The 22,220-nt window shown below is 45.6% G+C and overlaps 1 protein-coding gene across 6 annotated transcripts; it reads left to right on the top strand.

Annotated features, from left to right (window-relative positions):
* The first annotated feature begins 246 nt into the window (after positions 1-246).
* ZNF600 (zinc finger protein 600) lies at positions 247-22,219 on the top strand. Of its 6 annotated transcripts, XM_063802218.1 has the most exons (6): positions 254-481; positions 3,069-3,373; positions 5,309-6,475; positions 8,151-8,231; positions 12,310-12,436; positions 19,941-22,219. In XM_063802218.1, the coding sequence occupies exons 4-6, from the start codon at positions 8,169-8,171 to the stop codon at positions 22,124-22,126; spliced, it is 2,376 nt and encodes a 791-aa protein (XP_063658288.1). In that variant the 5' UTR covers positions 254-481; positions 3,069-3,373; positions 5,309-6,475; positions 8,151-8,168; the 3' UTR covers positions 22,127-22,219. The 6 variants fall into 6 exon arrangements, with proteins under 6 accessions (XP_016789793.3, XP_063658288.1, XP_063658287.1 ...); XM_063802217.1 differs by lacking the exon at positions 3,069-3,373 and having other exon boundaries at positions 6,005-6,475; XM_054672735.2 differs by lacking the exon at positions 3,069-3,373 and having other exon boundaries at positions 6,005-7,836.
* Position 22,220: the final 1 nt, after the last annotated feature.

The raw sequence follows: 22,220 nt of genomic DNA, 5'->3' as shown, positions 1-22,220 counted from the left end.
ATGAAATCGTATGTTCCGCCCCGGCAGGGCTTTGCATTTCACATTCTAGTTTGCATTCCCGTTCCAGACAATTCCAGGGCTTTTGAATCATGCCTCAGCCTTCCTGGCCGCTGTCGCCTCCAAAAACTCGAAAAACAGAGGCGCTGAGTGCGAGGCTGAGAAGCACAGGTCCCGCCCCGGCCCCGCCCCGGCCCCGCCCTCTGCCGGTTCTAAAGGGCAAGGTCTCTCCGCCTTGCGCCCCGCCCCTACCCCACCCAGGTCCAGCCAACCTGCCCGGGCCTGGCTTCTGTCCTGCGCGCGCAAACCCGGAAGCGGATCGCGTGGAGTTAAGGTCCTACCACGGCGCGTGAGTTTCGCTCTGCCTTGGATTAAGTCTGCACTTCCCACGTCCCCGGCGCTTCTGCCCCTGGGATGTGGGATCCCCACGGACCTGGAAATTCTCGCCTGTCTTCCTTCACCCAGAGCAAATTGAGACGTCCCGGTAAGAGTCCGGAAGTTGCTTCCTTTGGGGTTTGAAGTCGCTCGGAGGCTGGTCCAGTCCCCGGTCTTTCTGCTATAGGGCAATGTATACACTTATTATCGTGTATTTTTCCTGCTCAAAACATTTTTCTGACTATTCCCGCCCGGTGCTTTTTAAAGTCCTCACCCGCTAGGTGGATTCCTGCCCTGGGCGCCTCCCAGCCTCGCCCCAGTTGGCACCTGGAGCGCAGCGCCCCGGCCCCAGCCCCGGGGAGGCTGCGTCCTCTGCCTGGTCCTGGGATCCTGCAGGTCCCACCTTTGTCTTAGGGTGCCGTCGCCCACCACGTCCCTCCTGGTGCCGGGCCCTGCTGCTCCCCAAGTCTTCGCTTCCCCTGAGCCAGCGTTGGGGGGGTCGCAGGGGCTTGTCCTATGATACCAGGTGTTCTTTCCTGTCCAGCTCCACCCCCTGGAAAATGCGCTTCTACGGGATGCAGGCGTCTTACTCCAAACCCGCCTGTGATTACTCCAAACCCGCCTGGGCCAAAGGGATCAGGAGATAGACAGAGGGACTGAGAGAGCAGTAGAAAACCAGAGACAGAGAAAAGAAGAATGAGAAAGGCCCATAACAGATGGCAGAGTAGAGGATGGGTTAGGGATTTGCCAAGAGACAGCAAAAGTGAAAGAAAAAAAACTAAGAAAGCGGGAGGAGAAAAGCAACTGGAGAAATGTAGAGAAAAGCTAGATGTACAGAAAGATGAAGGACAGCAAGATAGGGAGAGGGGCAGCAAAGAGGGAGGCTCACCAGAGTGAGGGAGAGGAGGAGGGATTTGGAGCCAGGGCAGACAGAGCAGAGTGGTGCTGGTGACAAGAACAGATGGAGAAGCACAGCAGGGAGGACACCTGGGGATCTGGGGTGCTGGAGAGTGGGGACAGAGGGGTGTAACAGGGAAGAGAGAATTTAATAGGGAGAGCAGAGGAGACGGAGAGATAAGAGAAGAGGCTGTAATATATAGACATTGAGGACGATTGAAAGATTGGGGAGAAGGAACAACAAGAGGTTAAATAAGGACCGGGCGCTGTGGGTCATGCCTGTAATCCCAGCATTTTGGGAGGCCGAGGCGGGCGGATCACCTGAGGTCCGGAGTTCGAGACCAGCCTGATCAACAGGGAGAAACCCCGTCTCTATTAAAAATATAAAATTAGCTGGGAGCGGTTGCACATGCCTGTAATCCCAGCTACTAGGGAGGCTGAGGCAGGAGAATCCTTTGAACCTAGGAGGCGGAGGTTGCGGTGAGAGCCAAGATCGCACCGGTGCACTCCAGCCTGCGCAACAAGAGTGAAACTCCGTCTCAAAAAAAAAAAAAAAAAAAAAAAAGGTTAAATAAGTTGTGAGGATGGAGCAGAAGAGGTGGAAGAGGAGTAACAGAGGGAAGAAGGGGATAAATAGCAGGAGAGGAGAGGGGTACAAAATGAGGAGCACAATCCCAGGGAAAAAGAAAAGAAACCAAGAGCTAGAGAGAGAAGGGGAGAATGAGAGATATGTACAGAATTAGGGAGGGAAGCACAGTAATGAAGAAAGAGGGGCCGGGCGCAGTGGCTCATGCCTGTAATCCCAGCACTTTAGGAGACTGAGGCAGAGGGATTGCTTGAGTCCAGGAGTTCAAGACCAGCCTAGGCAAAATACCCCATCTCTTTCAAAAAGAAAGAAAAAATTAACGGGGCATGATAGTGTGCAGCTGTAATTGCAGCTATTCTGTAGGCGGAGGCTGGAGGATCACTTGAGCCCAGGAGCTCCAGGCTGCTGTGAGCAGAGATCATGCCACTGTACTCCAGCCTGGTCAAAAGAGCAAGACCCTGTCTCAAAAGAAAAAAAGGGTGGGGGACTTTGGGTACAGATAAGTGGGTGAGTTCATTGGATATGATTAGTTGTGACATGTTGACTTCTGCGTATATCATCTAATACCTTGTTTAAGTTATACAGATGAGATTTAGAATTTTAAAACTCCTGTCTATGAGACATGTACATTCTATAAATCTTGGTATCAGAGGTTAGCTTCCAGTTGGAATCCCAGTTATTCAGTTGTGAGTCAGTCTCTTCCCTTTTCCCAGGGTGGGGTAGGAAGTGGGACAGTGATGTGGGGGAAAAAAAATCACTTTCTCTTATTACATAATACTTTTAATTTATTACTTAGTTTATATTTTGAGACAGGGTCTGGCTCTATCACCCAGGCTGGATTACAATAGCGTTATCTACTCTAACTGCAGCCTCGACCTCCTAGGCTCAAGCGATCCTCCTTCCTCAGTCTCTCTAGTAGCTGAGACCACAGGTGTGAGACACCAAGCCCAGCTAGTTGTTTTTTTTCTTTGTTTGTTTGTTTTTTTGTAGAAACAGGGTTTCAGTATGTTTCTCAGGCTGGTCTCAAGATCCTGGGCTCAAAGTTTCCTCCTGTCTTGGCTTTGCAAAGTACTGGGATTACAGGGATGAGCCGCCATGCCAGGCCTACCTACTAATTATTATTATTATTATTTTTTGAGGTGGAGTTTTGCTCTTTTTGCCCAAGCTGGAGTGCACTGGCACGATCTTGGCTAATGACTATCTCTGCCTTTAGGGTTGAAGCGATTCTCTTGTGATACTTCCCCCGAGTAGCTGGGATTACTGGCATGCGCCACCACACCCTGCTAATTTTGGATTAGGAGGCTGAGGCAGAAGAATCACTTGAACCCGGGAGGCAGAGGTTGTGGTGAGCTGACATCGCACCATTGTACTTCAGCGTGGGCAACAAGAGCGAAACTCCGTCTAAAAAAAAAACCAAACAAACAAAAAACAAAAAAGAATGGAGCAAAACAGGAGAGGGGCATAAAATGAGCAGAAGTCCAGGGGGAAATGCAGAAAAGAAACAGATGGAGAGAGAAGGTGAGAAAGAGCTATGTATAGAATGACGAAGGGAGGCCGGGTGCAGTGGCTCACGCTTGTAATCCCAGCACTTTGGGAGGCCGAGGCGGGCGGATCACTAGGTCAGGAGATTGAGACCATCCTGGCTAACACGGTGAAACCCTGTCTCTACTAAAAAAACTAAAAATTAGCTGGACGTGGTGGCGGGTGCCTGTAGTCCCGGCTGCTTGGGAGGCTGAGGCAGGAGAATGACATGAACCCAGGAGGCGGAGCTTGCAGTGAGCCGAGATCGCGCCACTGCACTCCAGCCTGGGTGACAGAGTGAGACTCGGTCTCAAAACAAACAAACAAACAAAAGAATAATGGAGGGGAACAGTAATGAAGACGAAGGGGGACACTGGGTGCAGATGAGCGGTGAGTTGATTGGATGTGATGATGAAGTGATGACATGTTGCTTTCTCTGTTTATAAGGTAACAAATTTAAAATTAGTTTAAATTATACAGATGAGAATGAGAGTTGCCAAACTCCTGTGTCTAAGTGTGGTGCATTTTATAATGATGGCATCAGAGGCAGCTTCCCTCTGCAACCCCTCTTCAGCCAGAGGACAGTGACTTGACTCATTAGTTGTGGATCACCCTCCTCCCTTTTCATGGCTGGGGTCGGGAGTGGGGGAGAGAAGTAGGGTAAGAAGTGACTGACTCTGTTACTATATGGAACGTGATGAAAGGAGTATTAAAAGTGCTTTTGTTCTCTTTTTGTAATTTTTTTTTCTAGTTCCTCTCTTCATTAGTTTAGTTGTTTTTTTTGTGTGATTATTTATTTATTTATTTTTTATTTTTGAGATGGAGTCTTTCTCTGTCATGCAGGCTGGAGTGCAGTGGAGCGATCTTTACTCACTGCAACCTCCGGCTCTCGGGTTCAAGCAATGCTCTGTCTCAGCCTCCCGAGCAGCTGGGATTACAGGCAGCCGCCACCACACCTGTCCTGTCGATTTTTGTATTTTTAGTAGAGACAGGGTTTCACCATCTTGGCCAGGCTGGTCTTGAATTCATGACCTCGTAATCCACCCGCCTCGGCCTCACAAAGTGTTGGGATTACAGGCGTGAGCCATCACACTGGGCCTCATTAGTTGTTATTTTTTAATTTTACTTTAAATTTACTTATTTTTGCTGTTGTCGGTTTTTTTTTTGGATGCAGTTTTGCTCTTGTTGCCCAGGCTGAAGTGCAATGGCGTGATCTTGGCTCACCACAAACTTCGCCTCTGGGGTTCAAGTGATTCTCCTGCCTCAGCCTCCTGAGTAGTTATGATTACAGGCACGCACCACCATGGCCGGCTAATTTTGTATTTTCAGTAGAAACGGGGTTTCTCCATCTTGGTCAGGCTGGTCTTGAACTCCTGACCTCAGGTGATCCTCCCGCCTCAGCTTCCCAAGGTGCTGGGATTACAGGCATGAGCGGCTGCGTCCAGCCTTTAATTTTTATTTTTTTGAGACACTCTTACTGCTGTCCAGGCTGGAGTGCAGTGGCAGGATCACAGCTCAGTGCAGCGGCAACCTCCTGGGCTCAAGTGATTTTCCCACCTCAGCCTCCGGAGTAGCTGGGACCACAGGCACGCCCCACGAGGCCTGGCTAATGTTTAGATATATATATTTATTTATTGAGACTCTCTGTCACCCAGGCTGGAGTGCAGTGGCACGATCTCGTCTCACTGCAACCTCCGCCTCCCGGGGTCAAGCGATTCTCCTGCCTCAGCCTCCTGAGTAGCTGGGATTACAGGCATACACCCCTACGCCTGGCTAATTTGTGTGTTTTTAGTAGAGACGGGATGTTGCCATATTGGCCAGGTTGGTCTCGAGCTCCTGGCCTTGTGATCCACCCACTTCGGCCTCCCAAAGTGTTGAGATTACAGGTGTGAGCCACCTTGCCTGACCGCTGTTTTTTTTTTTTTAAGATAGAGTGTCACCCTATCACCTAGGCTGGAATGCAGTGGAACAATCTTGGATCATTGCAACCTCTGCCTCCCAGGCTCAAGTGATCTTGCGTCAGCCTCCCAGGTAGCTGGGACCACAGATGCATGCCATGATGCCTGGCTAATTTTTTGTATTTTTGATAGAGATGGGGTTTGTATGTTGCCCATGTTGGTCTCAAACTTCTCGGCTCCAGTGATTGGCCTGCCTCAACTACCCAAAGTGCTGGGATTACAAGGGTGAGTCACCACTCCTGGCTGGTCTTGGAATTTTCTAGAGGAGGAAGACCAAGGCAGCCTATTGGCCGTTTCAGGCCATCACATGGGAATCAGCCACACGTCCTTCCTCCTCACCTCAGAGCTTCTCAGAATAACTTGGTGAAATGTCTCCCGCTGTGAGCCTCAGTGAGCCCACGTGTAACATAGAGGTGAGGAATAAGACCGGAAAAGCTCAGTCAGTGGCACTGACCCCTGAAATGACTGACAAAATACAGTGTGTGGCTTTTCTTCTGGGAGAGGGTAGTGCCCAGTTTTAACTCGAATTTTAAATGAATTCCAGTTCTCCAAATATTTAAAAAAAAAAAAAAGCACAAGATGAGCAAAAACAGGGGATTAGACTCAAATCACCTTGAACCGTATCATCTCACAGCTTTAACCCACCTACACGACTCCATGTCCCCTGCAGGCCTCGCACCTGAGCTCTACAATCATGTGTCCACTTGTCTCCTCAGCTGTCTCCTGGGTCATCAAACAGGCATCCCCACCTTCAGGTGTCCATAAGTGACTTCCTAAATCCCCAAACACATTCCCTTGCAGTCTGCACATCTCAGATGAGGGTGACTATGTACTTCCGGAAACAGCCAAACTTGACAGCATGTATTTTAAATTTGGGAAATAAATTACTTTATTAGTAAGTGTTGTAATTTATAATATAAAGAGAAACTTAGATGTATACATGAAAAGAGTGAGAAGATACATCACTTCCAATTTTTGTTTGTTTGTTTTTTTGAGAGGAATTTTCACTCTTATGGCTGAGGCTGGAGTGCAATGCCATAATATCAGCTCACTGCAACCTCTGACTCCTGGGATCAAGGGATTCTCCTTCCTCAGACTCCCGAGTAGCTGGGATCACAGTCGACTTTCAAAATTCTTTAAGGTTGTGGGAGAAAAATGTTTGAAGACCATGTCCCTATGGGTCTGTGCCCCCAGGACCTCTCTGACCTCATCTCCTACCTGTGCCCTCCTCTCTTCCACTGTTCCAGCCCCATGGGTCGCTTTCCTCTTCCTGGGGCTGAGGTTGCTCCTGTCTCAGGGCCCTCACTTGAGCTGTCCCTCTCTCTAGGATGCTCTTCCCCTCGGCTGCAAGTGACAAGCAGCCTTTCTTTCCTAGGTCCTTCTTCTGATATCATCTTCTCCGGGTTTCCTTTGTGATCTCCCACAGCCCTCATTCGACACTGCGGCTGTGAAACCAGAAAATCTTACAGAGATCTCAGTTAATTTAGAAAGTTTATTTTGCCCAAGGTGGTTGGGGCAGAGTTTAATTTTATACATTTTATGGAGACATGAGACATCAATCAATATATGTAAGAAGTACATTGGTTTGGTCTGGGAAGGTGGGAGAACTTTAAACAAAGGCAGGAAGACTTGAAGCACGGAGTGGGCTTCCAGGTCACAGAGAAATGTGGCACAAACGGTTGCAATCTTTTGAGTTTCCTTTTTTTTTGAGATGAAGTCTCCTTTTGTCACCCAGGCTGGAGTGCAGTGGCACAGTCTTGGCTCACCGCAACCTCTGCCTCCTGGGTTCAAGTGATTCTCCTGCCTGAGCTTCCCAAGTAGATGCCCGGATCAGTTTTGTATTTTTAGTAGAGATGTGGTTTCACCATGTTGGCTGGCTGGTGTCCACCTCTTGACCCCAAGTGATCTGCCTGTGTAATCCCACAGTGCTGGGATTACAGTCCTGAGCCACTGTGCTGGGTCCTTCTTTTGAGTTTCTGATTAGTCTTTCGAAGGAGGCACTCAGACATGCATCTATGTCAGGGAGCAGAGGGGTGACTTTGAATAGAAGGGGAGTCTGGCTCACTAAGCAGTTCCCAGCTTGACTTTTCCCTTTTGCTTAGTGATTTGGGGCTCGAAGATTTATTTCCTTTCACACAGCCCATCATTCACCCCACCTCTGGTCCACGTTGCCTGTTCTGTGTGATTATTTTTGTGCCTTTGTCATCCACTCTCTGGATGCTGGTGAGAACAAGGCCCCAAGGGGAGGGCAGAGCCAGAACGTGGGGCTGTGCTGGGCTCACCCTCTCTGAGTGGAGCTCAACCCTGGTTTCACGTTAGAGTCTAGAGGCATTTTTCAAATAGAGCTTTTGTGCTGCTTTAGCAGGGATTCTTATTCTGACGGGATGGAACCCACCCTCAGTAATACCTGCAGTGGCCCAGGTGCTTGTCATCTGTGTGCAGCATTGAGCATCTTTGTCCTGCATTTCTGAGGGCTGAGCTCAGCCTGTGATCCACAGAGAGGTGAGGGGCTGTCCTCTGGATGGGGATTGATGAAGGATGGGTCTGTGCCCTGAAGGGGAGATCAGTCCAGCCCAGCTCCCCACTGCTGCCCCGTGTGTGGTGGCTTCTCCAGGAGGGGGGCGAGATCTGAAGACCGGGGTCAAACACACTTATAGGTCTTCCTGTGGGACTTTCTTATCTCTGCATGATCTCTGGTGCAGTGGGCGGTGGGGGACTTCTTTCTTCTGGGTGAGGTCTCCCCTGTTCATGTGGTTTTGTCACAGGATGGGAGTGAGTCATTTCTAACATGAAGTCTCATTTTTTTTCACATGCAGGATTGATTCTAAAGACTCATGTTATGTGAGGAAGCAGCTCAGAAGAGGAAAGGAAAGGAGCCAGGCATGGCTCTTCCTCAGGTGAAGTGATATTCCTCTGTGGATTAATCTCTTTCCTTTCTGAAATGCCAGGTATTGTAGCAGCCAGTCTTTTCTGAGTTTGAAGAATTTTGCCTGACACGTTCACTCACACTCAACCATGCCTGCCCTTAGTTCCTCTCAGCTGCTCCGAGATTCCATCTCCTGTGACCCAGTGATGTGAACTTGGGAAGAAGCTCCACTGGGCATGGTCCTGGGAAGGGCTCACACCCAGACATGGATAAACATGGGGTGTGGGCCCATTGATGTCAGTGCTGCTGGGCAGCCTGGATTGTTCAGGGGCCACATCTGGATGTCAGCTCTTTGTGGACCGGATCAGAGAAACTACATATGAAATACATATGTTAGTGTACACAGATATCTAGTAAATTCTGGAAAAGGAGACTAATAAGGGGAGGTATTTTGTATCTGATTTGGTAATGCAATTGAAGCCACACTAGTAGATCAAGATGTCTGTGATTCCAAACTTTTTTTTTTTTTAAGAGAAAGGATGTTGGTCCAGGTGCTCACACCTGTAATACCAGGAATTTGCGAGGCTGAGGCAGGAAGACCACTTGAGGTCAAGAGTTCGAGACCAGCCTGGCCAACATGGTGAAACTGCACCTCTACTAAAAGTACAGAAATTAGCTTGGGGTGGTGGTGCATGCCTGTAATCTCATCTACTCAGGAGGCTGAGGCAGGAGAATCACTTAAACCCAGGATGTGGAGGTTACTGTATGCCGAAATTGTGCCACTGCACTCCAGCCTGGGAGACAGAGTGAGACTCTGTCTCAAAAGAAAAGAGAGAGAGAGAGAGAAGGTGTCGCTCTGTGGCTTAGTTCTGGAGTACAATGGTACAATTCAGAGTTTACAGCAGCCTCAAACTCCTGGGCTCAACTAATCCCTGCTTTAGCCTCCCAAAGAGCCTGAATGATAGGCATGGGTCACCGTATGTATGTATATATGTATGTATCTATCTATTTATTTACTTATTTTAAGATGGAGTCTCGCTCAGTCCCCAAAGGTGGAGTGCAATGGAATGATCTCGGCTCACTGCTACCTCCATCTCCCAGTTTCAAGCAATTCTTCTGCCTCAGCCTCCTGAGTTGCTGGGACTACAGGACGCACCACCACACCCAGCTAATTTTTGTATTTTCATTTGAGACGGGGGTTTCACCGTGTTGGTTAGGCTGGTCTCGAACTCCTGACCTCATGATCTGCCTGTCTTGGACTCCCAAAGTGCTGGGATTAAAGATGTGCACTACTGTGTCCGGCCTTATTTTTTATATTGTATTTTTATTTTGTTGTCCAGGCTGGAGTGCAGTGGTGCAATCATAGCTCACTATAGCCTTGATATCCTGGCCTCCAGTGATCCTCCCACCTTGGCCTCCCAAATTGCTGGCATTCCAGATGGGAGACAGCCAGCCCAGCTGGACTCTGCACTTTTTAGAGATGGAGTCTCGCTCCGTTGCCCAGGTTGGATTGCAGTGGTGGGATCTCAGCTCCCTGCCCCTCTGCCTTCTGGCTTTAAGCAGTTCTTTTGCCTCAGCCTCCCGAGTATCTGGGATTACAGGCATTTGCTGCCTCGCCTGTTTAATTTTTTGTATTCCTGACCTTGTGATTCATCCACCTCAGCCTCCCATAGTGCTGGGATTACAGGCCTGAGCCACCACGCTTAGCCAAACTCTACACTTTTAATGACTTGGGATGGAGTGGAAAGTGGAGATAGGCATCAGTGGTACAGGATGCTTTCTTACATCATTGATTTTACTTTATTTTTTAATTTGTTTTGAGTTGAGTCTCTGTGGTCCAGGCAGGAGTGCAGTGGTGTGATTTGGTTTCACTGTAGCCTCTGACTCCCAGATGACAGTGATTCTGTTGCCTCAGCCTCTCCAGTAGCTAGGTTTACAGGTGGGCCACCACGCGTGTAACGGCATGATGTGATGTGTGTGCATGAATACGTGGGTGGATAAGCCCATGGTTTATGTAGAAAACACAACATTTGCAATAAGTTATTTTTTATAATAATTGTAATTATTTTAAGTATTTTTCATTTGCAATAAGTTTTATTTTTTATAATAATTGTAATGATTTTAACTATTTTTCATTTGGAAGGCTGAGGCAGGTAGATCACAATGTCAGGAGTTCGAGACCAGCCTGGCTAAGATGGTGAAACCCTGTCTCTGCTAAATATACAAAAATTAGATGGACGCAGTGGCAGGTGCCTCAAATCCCAGCTCCTGGGGAGGCTGAGGCAAGAGAATTGCTTGAACCTGGGTGGCCGAGGTTGCAGTGAGCTGAGGTTCTGCCACTGCACTCCAGCCTGTGCAATAGAGTGAGACTCCATCTCAAAAAAAAAAAAAGTAAGAAGTATTGGGAAGGATTATATGTATGCCTGTGTGTGTCCATTCAGCGACCTTGTAGGATGCTCCATGTTCTCACCCTGGGACCTTTATCACATTCTCTGCACTAGATAAACCCGTGTCAGTTAGTTTAAAGCTGTATCTGTTACTTCAGCGTTTATATTCAAATGTGAATCCCAGACATCTGGATTCAGTGCTTGTGTTGACATTTTTAGCTATTTGATTTGTGGTAATTTTCCTAGTATGTGTGATGCACTTGTCTCCAAGTACAGACCATTCTTCATGAGACAGTATGTTATTTTATGGCTTAAGACATGGGAAACACTTAGAACAGTGTATAGCACTTGGGAAGCATTCAAAAATGTTAGTCATGGCTATTGCTGTCATCATGACAGTTTTTGGTTTTTGTTTTTTTTTTTTTGGAGACAGAGTATTGCTCTGTCACCCAGGTGAAGTGCAGTGGCATGATATTGGCAAACAGCATCCTCCACCTCCCAGTTTCAAGCAATTCTCCAGCCTCAGCCTCCCAAGTATTGGGGATTACAGGCACCCACCATCACTCCCAGCTAATTTTTGTATTTTTAGTAGAGAAGGGGTTTCAGCATGTTCCCAAGCTGGTCTCGAACTCCTGACCTCGTGATCCACCTGCCTCGACCTCTCAAAGTGCTGGAATTACAGGCATGAGCCACTGTGCCTGAGCAATCATGACAGTTTTGAGATTCAGACTTTTCATTCAAAGCCGTTGGATTTTGTCCTCTCTGAAACACCGCTTGTATCTTAGCTCATCTAGAGACTTAATATCACCTGGTATGTTGAACGTAATATCTGACATGTCTGTAGAAAAAACCCTGTGTTTGTTTGTTTGTTTTTGAGAAGGAGTCTTGCTCTGTTGCCAGGCTAAAGTGCAGTGGTGTGATCTTGGCTCACTGCAACCTCCACCTCTCGGATTCATGCAATCCTCCTGCCTCAGCCTCTTGAGTAGCTGGGAGTACAGGCCTGCACCATGACACCCAGCTAATTTTTGTATTTTTAGTAGAGACGTGGTTTTGCCATGTTGACCAGGATGGTCTCGATCTCTTGACCACATTATCTGCCTGCCTTGGTCTCCCAAAGTGCTGGGATTACAGGTGACAGTCACCGCCCAGCATTGCTTTTTTTGTTTTGTTTTGTTTTGTTTTTTGAGATGGAGTGTCAGTCTGTTGCCCAGGATGGAGTGCAGTGGTGCGATCTTGGCTCACTGTAGCTTCCATCTCCCAGGTTCAAGTGATTCTCCTGCCTCAGCCTCCTGTGTAGCTGGGATTACAGGTGCCTGCCACCATGCCCGACAAGTTTTTATATTTTTAGTAGAGACAGGTTTTCACCATGTTGGCCAGGCTGATCTCGAACTCTTAACATCAAATAATCTGCCCGCCTTGGCCTCCCGAAGTGTTAGGATTACAGGTGTGAACCACCATGCCTGGCCCTGTGTTTCCTTTTTATTTTTATACTTTTTATGTTGTCTATGAAATTGAGACTTCCATAGTGACTTATGGCATCTTAAAATCTTTCAAAGAAAAGTACAATAAAATGCAACTATAGGGAAAAAATATTCAAAATACCTTAACATTTTGTCAGAACACAGTCTTTGATCAAATACTTATTTTCTCTTTTCTCATTTCCCGTGAAGGTGATAACTCAATCCTCCATAATGTTTTGTTGAAATGTGTGTTTCATTTTAGGGACGCTTGACTTTCAGGGATGTGGCTATAGAATTCTCATTGGCAGAGTGGAAATGCCTGAACCCTTCGCAGAGGGCTTTGTACAGGGAAGTGATGTTGGAGAACTACAGGAACCTGGAGGCTGTGGGTGAGGAAAATGATGTCCCGCAGACATGAGGAGTCTGCTCTTGTCTATCTTGGCTCTTCCTGGTTTTGTGTTCTCTTTTGTGATTTTGCCTCATACATGGTTTTTTTTTTTTTTTTTTTTGGTTGCTTTTTTGTTTTGTTTTTTTTTTGAGATGGATCTTCGCTCTTGTTGCCCAGGCTGGAGAGCAATGGTATGATCTTGGCTCACCATAACCTCTGCCTCCCAGGTTCAAGCAATTCTCCTGCCTCAGCCTCCTGGGTAGCTGGGATTACAGGCATGTGCACCACACCCAGCTAATTTTGTATTTTCAGTAGAGACAGGGTTTCTCTATGTTGGTCAGACTCATCTCTCATTCCTCATCTTATGTGATCCACCCACCTCGGCCTCCCAAAGTGCTGGGATTACAGGCGTGAGCCACCATGCCCAGCTCATTCTGGTTTTTGAGGAGCATCACAGAAGCGTCTCTCACTGGCACTGTGACAATGTTCATCCCATAAACTAATGATCATCTTCTCTAAGCAGCAGTCAGTGGTGTTGAAATTCCTCCCAGCGAGGATGTCATTTGGGCTCACAGCCTCATATGTATGAAGCTCTTGACTGAACTCTTGTTCATTTCACATTTTTCACACCAATGTGTGTCATTGTTCATTTTTAACAGGAAAACTTAATGTTCAGTTTGTTATAGGATCAACCCTGTAACAGATACGGTTTTCATCAAAATTATTGAGGGAGCTTGTGAGGTTGAATGAGGTTTCCATTGTTTAGTCCTACTGTCATTTCCTTAAGACACAGTGGCTTTCAACTTGTTCATTCCTACGTTCTGTTTTTTGTTTGTTTGTTTGTTTTGAGTCAGAGTCTCACTCTGTTGCCCAGGCTTGAGTGCAGTGGCGTGATCTTGGCTCACTGCAACCTCCACCTTTTGGGTTCAAGTGACTCTCCTGCCTCAGCCTCTTGAGTGGCTGGGATTACAGGCATGTGTCACCACACCTGAGTAATTTTTGGTGGTTCTATTACAGAAGGCGGTTTTGCCATGTTGGCCAGGCTGATTTTGATAGCCTGGCCTGATGTGATTCACTTGCCTTGGATTCCCAAAGTGCTGGGATTACAGGCATGAGCCACAGCCCCTGGACCCATCCAAGTTTGTTTTTAAGGCTGAATAATATTCCATTGTATGTGTATACCACATTTTGTTCATATATTTATCTGTCGATGGACATCTGGGTTGGTTTCTTCTCTTTACTATTATAAATAATATTGCCAGGCTGGGTGCAGTGGCACACGCCTGTAATCCCAGCACTTTGGAAGGCTGAGGTGGGTGAATCACCTGAGGTCAGGAGTTCAAGACCAGCCTGGCCAACATGGTGAAACCACATCTCTATTATAGTTTCTTCTTTTTTTTTTTTAGATGGAGTATTGCTCTGTCACCCAGGCTGGAGTGCAGTGGTGCAATCTCAGCTCACTGCAACCTCCACTCCCAGGTTCAAGCAATCTCCTACCTCAGCCTTCTGAGTAGCTGGGATTACAGACATGCACCACCATGCCGGGCTAATATTTTATATTTTTTCAGTAGAGACAGTGTTTCACCATGCTGGCCTGGCTGGTCTCGAACTCCTGACCTTGTGATCCACCCATCCATCCTCCTAATGAGCTGAGATTACAGACGTGAGCCACTGCACTCAGCCTGGCTCTGTTTTCACGAACACATCTCTACCTACTCAGCCAGAGCATCCTTCTTCACCCCCATGGTCTCCTACATTGCTCTACTGTACTCTTCATAGGGTTTACTTATTTTTTTTGTGTACACATTTCTGGAATCTACACAGGGGATTATTGTTGAGTATATGCTTGAAACTAGAAATCAGAGGCATTTAATTTAAGAGATGTAAAATTGCTTTCACCTCAGGCCACCATACTGCTGCTTTTTTGGATCACTTTCATTCTTGTCCCTTGCCCATATTGTAATTTGAATATTTAACCTTGGGTCAATATTTTACCATTTGCTAAATTAGTTCCACTTTCTTCCAAGCTCAAGATTTGGTCTATCCTAGTGGAATTATATTCCCACAGACATGCTTGCACAAAGTTCCCTCCCACATGCCCATTACTTCCTGCTCTCCACCCTTGCCCTTCCTTTCCTGGCCTTGACTCACATGATACATTGATCTGGATGCAAATACTGTTTCTTTCCAGCCTATTGACTTTGTAATAGTGAACACCCCAATTTCCCTGTGAGCCCCTCCCCTCCAACACTACTCTCACTGAGTAAGTCAAGACCTTATTCATCCACTGGACAAAATTATAGGAGGCTGCCTAAATCAGTGTGTGCAGGGCATGATGACTCAGCACATGATCCATGAGGGATGGCTTTAGAACCACTGTCAGCAGCGCAGCTCAGCCTTTGTGTCCCAGCTCAGCCCTTGTATCCCCCTTGATGTACTTCTTTCTGTTCTCCTTGTATTTTCTGTGTCTGGTCATTTCCTGTCCTGCCTGGGCTGACTATTGTGCCTAAGAACATGTCGTGGGATCCTTCATGCCCAGGATCAAGTCTTGTCCCTCACTTACCGTACGTGCAAACTGGGGTCATGTCCATGAACACCGCGGGCCTGCTTTTGTTATTTGAGAAATAATGTTAATTTGCCTCCAGGGTTGGTTTTTGGTTTTTGTTTGTTTGTTTTTTGAGATGGAGTTTTGCTCCTGTTGCCCAGGTTTAAGTGCAATGGCACAATCTCAGTTCACCACAACCTCCACCTCCCGGGTTCAAGGGATTCTCCTTCTGCAGCCTCCCAAGTAGCTGGGATTACAGGCATGCACCACCACGCCTGGCTAATTTTGTATTTTTAGTAGAGATGGGGTTTCACCATGTTGGCCAGGCTTGTCTTGAACTCCTGACCTCAAGTGATGTACCTCCCAAAGAGCTGGGATTACAGGCCTGAGCCACTGTGTCTGGCCTTTTTTTTTTTTTTTAAATGGAGTTTCTCTCTTCTTGCCCAGGCTGGAGTACATTGGTTCAATCTCAGCTTACCACAACCTCCACTTCCTGGGTTCAAGTGATTGTCCAGCCTCAGGGTCCCAAGTAGCTGGGATTATGCCTGGTGCAAGTCTGGCTAATTTTTGTAATTTTAGTAGACATGGGGTTTCTCCATATTGGTCAGGCTGGTCTCGAACTCCCAACCTCAGGTGATTCGTCCACCTGCTTTTTAAAACAAGTGAATACTATTAGATGGCTTCATATAAGTTTTATAGTACACACTCAACTTCCTTTGTTTAATAAGATTTGTCAGCCTTCAGTGATGTTGATGATGAGATGCCTCTTTTCCTATCTCACTCTTTTCACTGTTCTGTCAGAAATAGCTTAGACTGGCCAGCTTCAGTGGCTTAGGCCTCTAATTCCAGCACTTTGAAAGGCTGAGGTGGGTAGATGGCTTGAGGTCAGGAGTTTGAGAGCAGCTGGGCAAACATAATGAAACCTTGAATCTACTAAATTAAAAAAAATTGGACGGGCGTGATGGCTCACGCCTATAATCCCAAAAATTTGGGAGGCGAAGATGGGTGGATCACCTGAGGTCAGAATTTCAAGACCAGCCTGGCCAACATGGTGAAACCCCGTCTCTGGTAAAAATACAAAAATTAGCTGGGTGTGTTGGTATGCACCTGTAATCCCAGCTTCTTGTGAGGCTGAGACCTATAGGAGAATCATTTGAACCTGGGAGATGGATGTTGCAGTGAGCCATGATTGCGCCACTGCACTCCAGCCCGGGTGACAGAGTGAGACTCTGTTTCCAAAAAAAAAATTAGCCAGGCATGGTGGCATGTTATCTGTAGTCCCAGCTACTCAAGAGGCTGAGGCATGAGAATCTCTTTAGGTAGGAGGATCGTGCCACTGCACTCCAGCCTGGGTGATGAAGCATGACTCGGTCTCAAAAACAGACAAAAAAAAGAAATAGCTGAAACTTGAAAGCTTAAGACATAGAAATTTATTTCTCATGAATCTGGAAAATGGGAAATCCAAGAACAAGATGTCAGCTAGATTGGCTCCTGGTGAGAGTATTCTTCGTGGTTTAGCCCAGCCACCTTCCTGCAGTGTCCTGACATGGGGGAAAGAGGAGCAGGCAATGAGCTCTTTACTGTCTCTTTTTATAAAAGCAGTAGTCCTGGCCAGTCGTGGTGGCTTACGCCTGTAATCCCAGCAGTTTGGGAGGCTGAGACGGCCAAATCACATGAGGCCGGGAGTTTGAGACCAGCCTGACCAACATGGAGAAACCACGTCTCTACTAAAAATACAAAATTAGCCAGGCATGATTGCACATGCCTGTAATCCCAGCTACTCGGGTGGCTGAGGCAGGAGAATCGCTTGAACCTGGGAGGTAGAGACTGTGGTGAACCTAGATCACACTATTGCACTCCAGCCTGGGCAACAAGAGTGAAACTCTGTCTCAAAAGTAGACAAAGAAAGAAAAAATACAATTAAAAGCCCTAGTCCTATTCACAATTAGTCAACACCCATGACCAAATTCTCTAAAAGGCCCCATCAGCAGGAACACCCTGTTGGAGAATAAGAAATCTGATAGTGACTTTTAGCCAAGGTGAACATTCGGGCCAGGGAACATACATCATATTTTTTGTTCTTATTGTGCAATTTGTTTTATACAATATTTTCTCTGATCTCAGTTTATAAATTTTCCCAGTACACATTCTATGTTTTATATTTTACGCATAGTGAACTACATAACTCTGGGGAATGCACAAATGTAAAATTGCTGTATTGCCTGACTGTTACATGAGTGTAGTTGTGACATCATAATTGCACTTTTCTACACTATTAGTCAATTATTTATTTATTTATTTGAGATGGAGTCTTGCCCTGTCACCCAGGCTGGAGTGCAATGGCACAATCTTGGCTCACTGTAACCTTTGCCTCCTGGGTTCAAATGCTTCTTTTGCTTCAGCCTCCAGAGTAGCTGAGATTACAGGCATCTGCCACCACACCCAGCTGTTTTTTTTGTATTCTTAGTAGAGATGGGGTTTCCCCATGTTGGCCAGGCTGTTCTCGAACTCCTGACCTCGTGCTCCACATGTCTCCACCTCCCAAAGTACTGGGATTACAGGTGTCAGCCACCGTGCCCAGCCATTAGTCAATTCTTATTTCTTAAAATGCTGTGTATTTTCTTGACCTCATACGTGAGAAGGTAGTGATCTTAACATGTATTTCAGTTCTTATATTGTGTGCTAGTGGTTAAGTAGAAGTTGTGGCTTTTTTCTTAAGAGGAAATTGTTTAGAATTCTGCAAGCTGTATAAATGTACTTATTTGCTTGCTGGTTTTTATCATGGGTTATAATATTTTATTTTTATAATTTTACATATGGCTTTTTGGTATGTGGTATGCAATATAACTGACACACTCCACTCGTTAATGTCACAAAGTGCCACCAGGTACAGTGGCTCACACCTGTAATCCCAGAACTTTGGGAGGCTGACGCGGGAGGATTACTTGAGGTCAGGAGTTTGAGACCAGCCTGGCCAACCTGGTGAAACCCCATCTCTGTAGGGACCAGCCCCACAGGGTCGGTGGGTTTTGCTCTCTGTATGTGGAGACGAGAGACTGTAGAAATAAATACACAAGACAAAGAGATAAAAGAAAAGACAGCTGGGCCCAGGGGACCACTACCAGCAAGATGCAGAGATGGGTAGTGGCCCTGAATGCCAGGCTGCGCTGATATTTATTGGATACAAGACAAAGGGGCAGGGTAAGGAGTGTGAGCCATCTCCAATGATAGGTAAGGTCACGTGGGTCACCTGTCCACTAGACAGGGGGCCCTTCCCTTCCTGGCAGCCGAGGCAGAGAGAGGGAGAGAGAGAGATAGCTTACGCCATTATTTCTGCATATCAGACACTTTTAGTACTTTCCCTAATTTGCTACTGTTATCTAGAAGGCAGAGCCAGGTGTACAGGATGGAACATGAAGGCGGACTAGGAGCGTGACCACTGAAGCACAGCATCACAGGGAGATGGTTAGGCCTCCGGATAACTGCAGGTGGACCTGACTGATGTCAGGCCCTCCACAAGAGGTGGAGGAGCAGAGTCTTCTCTAAACTCCCCCGGGGAAAGGGAAACTCCCTTTCCCGGTCTGCTGAGTGGCGGGTGTTGTTCCTTGACACTTACGCTACCGCTAGACCATGGTCCGCTTGGCAACGGGCATCTTCCCAGACGCTGGCATCACTGCCAGACCAAGGAGTCCTCTGGTGGCCCTGTCTGGGCATAACAGAAGGCTCGCACTCTTGTCTTCTGGTCACTCCTCACTGTGTCCTCTCAGCTCCTATCTCTGTATGGCCTGGCTTTTCCTAGGTTATGATTATAGAGCGAGGATTATTATAATATTGGGATAAAGAGTAATTGCTACCAACTAATGATTAATGACATTCATATATAATCATGTCTATGATCTAGATCTAGTATAACTCTTGTTATTTTATATATTTTATTATACTGGAACAGCTCGTGCCCTCGAACTCTTGCCTTGGCACCTAGGTGGCTTTCTGCCCACACATCTCTACTAAAAACACAAAAATTACCCAGGCATAGTGGTGCATGCCTGTAACCCCAGGTACTCAGGAGGCTGAGGCAGGAGGATCACTTCAACCCAGGAGGCAGAGGTTGCAGTGAGCTGAGATCATGCCATGGCACTCCAAGCTGGAGTGCAAGACTCCATCTCAAAAAAATAAAAATACAAAAATTTTTTGAAAAGTCATTAAGTGCCTGTCCTGTGTGGATATAGGTAATTTTATGACATTTATTGAGAAAAATATTGAATTAACTTTTTTTTTGCTTTTTTTTTTTTGAGGTGGAGTCTCACTTTGTCACCCAGGCTGGAGTGCAGAGGTGCAATCTTGCCTCACCGCAACCTCTGCCTCCCAGGTTCAGGTGATTCTTGTGCCTCAGCCTCCCAAGTTGCTGTGACTGTCAGGCACGGGCCAGCACACCTGGTTAATTTTTGTAATCTTCTCTTCTCGGTGCTATACTTGTTTGAAAATATAGAACTTCCATTGATTTTGGTTATCCTTACATGAGTTTGTGGATTATTTACCAATATAGTATATTGTGTGGGTTTCTTTTTTTTTTTTTTTAGCATTTGTACACAGTAAATATGGTTTAAATATGAAGAATATATATTTTTCTCTTCATTGATGTGACAGTGATATGTTTTTTGCAAATTGTGATACACTTTAGGGTCACAGTGGAAAAATACTCCTTACTTTAGGCTTACACGTTTGTGCCCTGTCAGTGTTTTGTGATGACATAGGAAATAGACTTTCATAGAATTGATTTGAAGGACATGTAATTGCCCCTTGTTTATTAAAGAATCTTACTCCTTTTGTGTTCCTAAACTTTGAAGATGATATTTGGGAAGTTCAAAATAAGTATTGTTTTTTGTGTCATATTTACACACTTCAGTATGATTTACCATCTGTACTTAATTGGAAACGTATTGGTGTTTATATTTTGTAGATATCTCTTCCAAACGCATGATGAAGGAGGTCTTGTCAACAGGGCAAGGCAATACAGAAGTGATCCACGCAGGGACATTGCAAAGACATCAAAGTTATCACATTGGAGATTTTTGCTTCCAGGAAATTGAGAAAGAAATTCATGATATTGAGTTTCAGTGTCAAGAAGATGAAAGAAATGGCCATGAAGCACCCATGACAAAAATAAAAAAGTTGACTGGTAGCACAGACCAACATGATCACAGGCATGCTGGAAAAAAGCCTATTAAAGATCAGCTTGGATCAAGCTTTTATTCACATCTGCCTGAACTCCACATAATTCAGATCAAAGGTAAAATTGGTAATCAATTTGAGAAGTCTACCAATGATGCTCCCTCGGTTTCAACATCCCAAAGAAGTTCTCGTAGGCCCCAAATCCATATTTCTAATAACTATGGGAATAATCCCCTGAATTCTTCATTACTCCCACAAAAACAGGAAGTACACATGAGAGAAAAATCTTTCCAATGTAATGAGAGTGGCAAAGCCTTTAATTGTAGCTCACTGTTAAGGAAACACCAGATACCCCATTTAGGAGACAAACAATATAAATGTGATGTATGTGGCAAGCTCTTCAATCACAAGCAATACCTTACATGCCATCGTAGATGTCACACTGGAGAGAAACCTTACAAGTGTAATGAGTGTGGAAAGTCCTTCAGTCAGGTATCATCCCTTACATGCCATCGTAGACTTCACACTGGAGTAAAATCTCACAAGTGTAATGAGTGTGGCAAGATCTTTGGTCAAAATTCAGCCCTTGTAATTCATAAGGCAATTCATACTGGAGAAAAACCTTACAAGTGTAATGAATGTGACAAAGCTTTTAATCAGCAATCAAACCTTGCACGTCATCGTAGAATTCATACTGGAGAGAAACCTTACAAATGTGAAGAATGTGACAAAGTTTTCAGTCGGAAATCAACCCTTGAGTCACATAAGAGAATTCATACTGGAGAGAAACCATACAAATGTAAGGTTTGTGACACAGCTTTCACGTGGAATTCACAGCTGGCTCGACATAAAAGAATTCACACTGGAGAGAAAACTTACAAATGTAATGAGTGTGGCAAGACCTTCAGTCACAAGTCATCCCTTGTATGCCATCATAGGCTTCATGGTGGAGAGAAATCTTACAAATGTAAGGTTTGTGACAAGGCTTTCGCATGGAATTCACACCTGGTAAGACATACTAGAATTCATAGTGGAGGAAAACCTTACAAGTGTAATGAATGTGGGAAGACCTTTGGTCAAAATTCAGATCTTTTAATTCATAAGTCAATTCATACTGGAGAGCAACCTTACAAATATGAAGAATGTGAAAAGGTTTTCAGTTGTGAATCAACCCTTGAGACACATAAGATAATTCACACCGGAGAGAAACCATACAAATGTAAGGTTTGTGACAAGGCTTTCGCGTGTCATTCCTATCTGGCAAAACATACTAGAATTCATAGTGGAGAGAAACCTTACAAGTGTAATGAGTGCAGCAAGACCTTCCGTCTGAGGTCATACCTTGCAAGCCATCGCAGAGTTCATAGTGGTGAGAAACCTTACAAGTGTAATGAGTGCAGCAAGACCTTCAGTCAGAGGTCATACCTTCATTGCCATCGTAGACTTCATAGTGGTGAGAAACCTTACAAGTGTAATGAGTGTGGCAAGACCTTCAGTCACAAGCCATCCCTTGTATACCATCGTAGACTTCATACTGGAGAGAAATCTTACAAATGTACGGTTTGTGACAAGGCTTTCGTGCGTAATTCATACCTGGCAAGACATACCAGAATTCACACTGCAGAGAAACCTTACAAGTGTAATGAATGTGGGAAGGCTTTTAATCAACAATCACAACTTTCACTTCATCATAGAATTCATGCTGGAGAGAAACTTTACAAATGTGAAACATGTGACAAAGTTTTCAGTCGCAAATCACACCTTAAAAGACATAGGAGAATTCATCCTGGAAAGAAACCATACAAATGTAAGGTTTGTGACAAGACTTTTGGGAGTGATTCACACCTGAAACAACATACTGGACTTCACACTGGAAAGAAACCTTACAAGTGTAATGAGTGTGGCAAAGCCTTTAGCAAGCAGTCAACACTTATTCACCATCAGGCAGTTCATGGTGTAGGGAAACTTGACTAATGTAATGATTGTCACAAAGTCTTCAGTAACGCTACAACCATTGCAAATCATTGGAGAATCTATAATGAATAAAGATCTAACAAGTGTAATAAAT

This window comes from Pan troglodytes, chromosome 20, assembly GCF_028858775.2.
Source record: "Pan troglodytes isolate AG18354 chromosome 20, NHGRI_mPanTro3-v2.0_pri, whole genome shotgun sequence".
NCBI classification, from domain to species: Eukaryota; Metazoa; Chordata; class Mammalia; order Primates; family Hominidae; genus Pan; species Pan troglodytes.
Note: the sequence above shows the minus strand (reverse complement) of the source record. Positions and strands in the feature narration are given on the sequence as shown.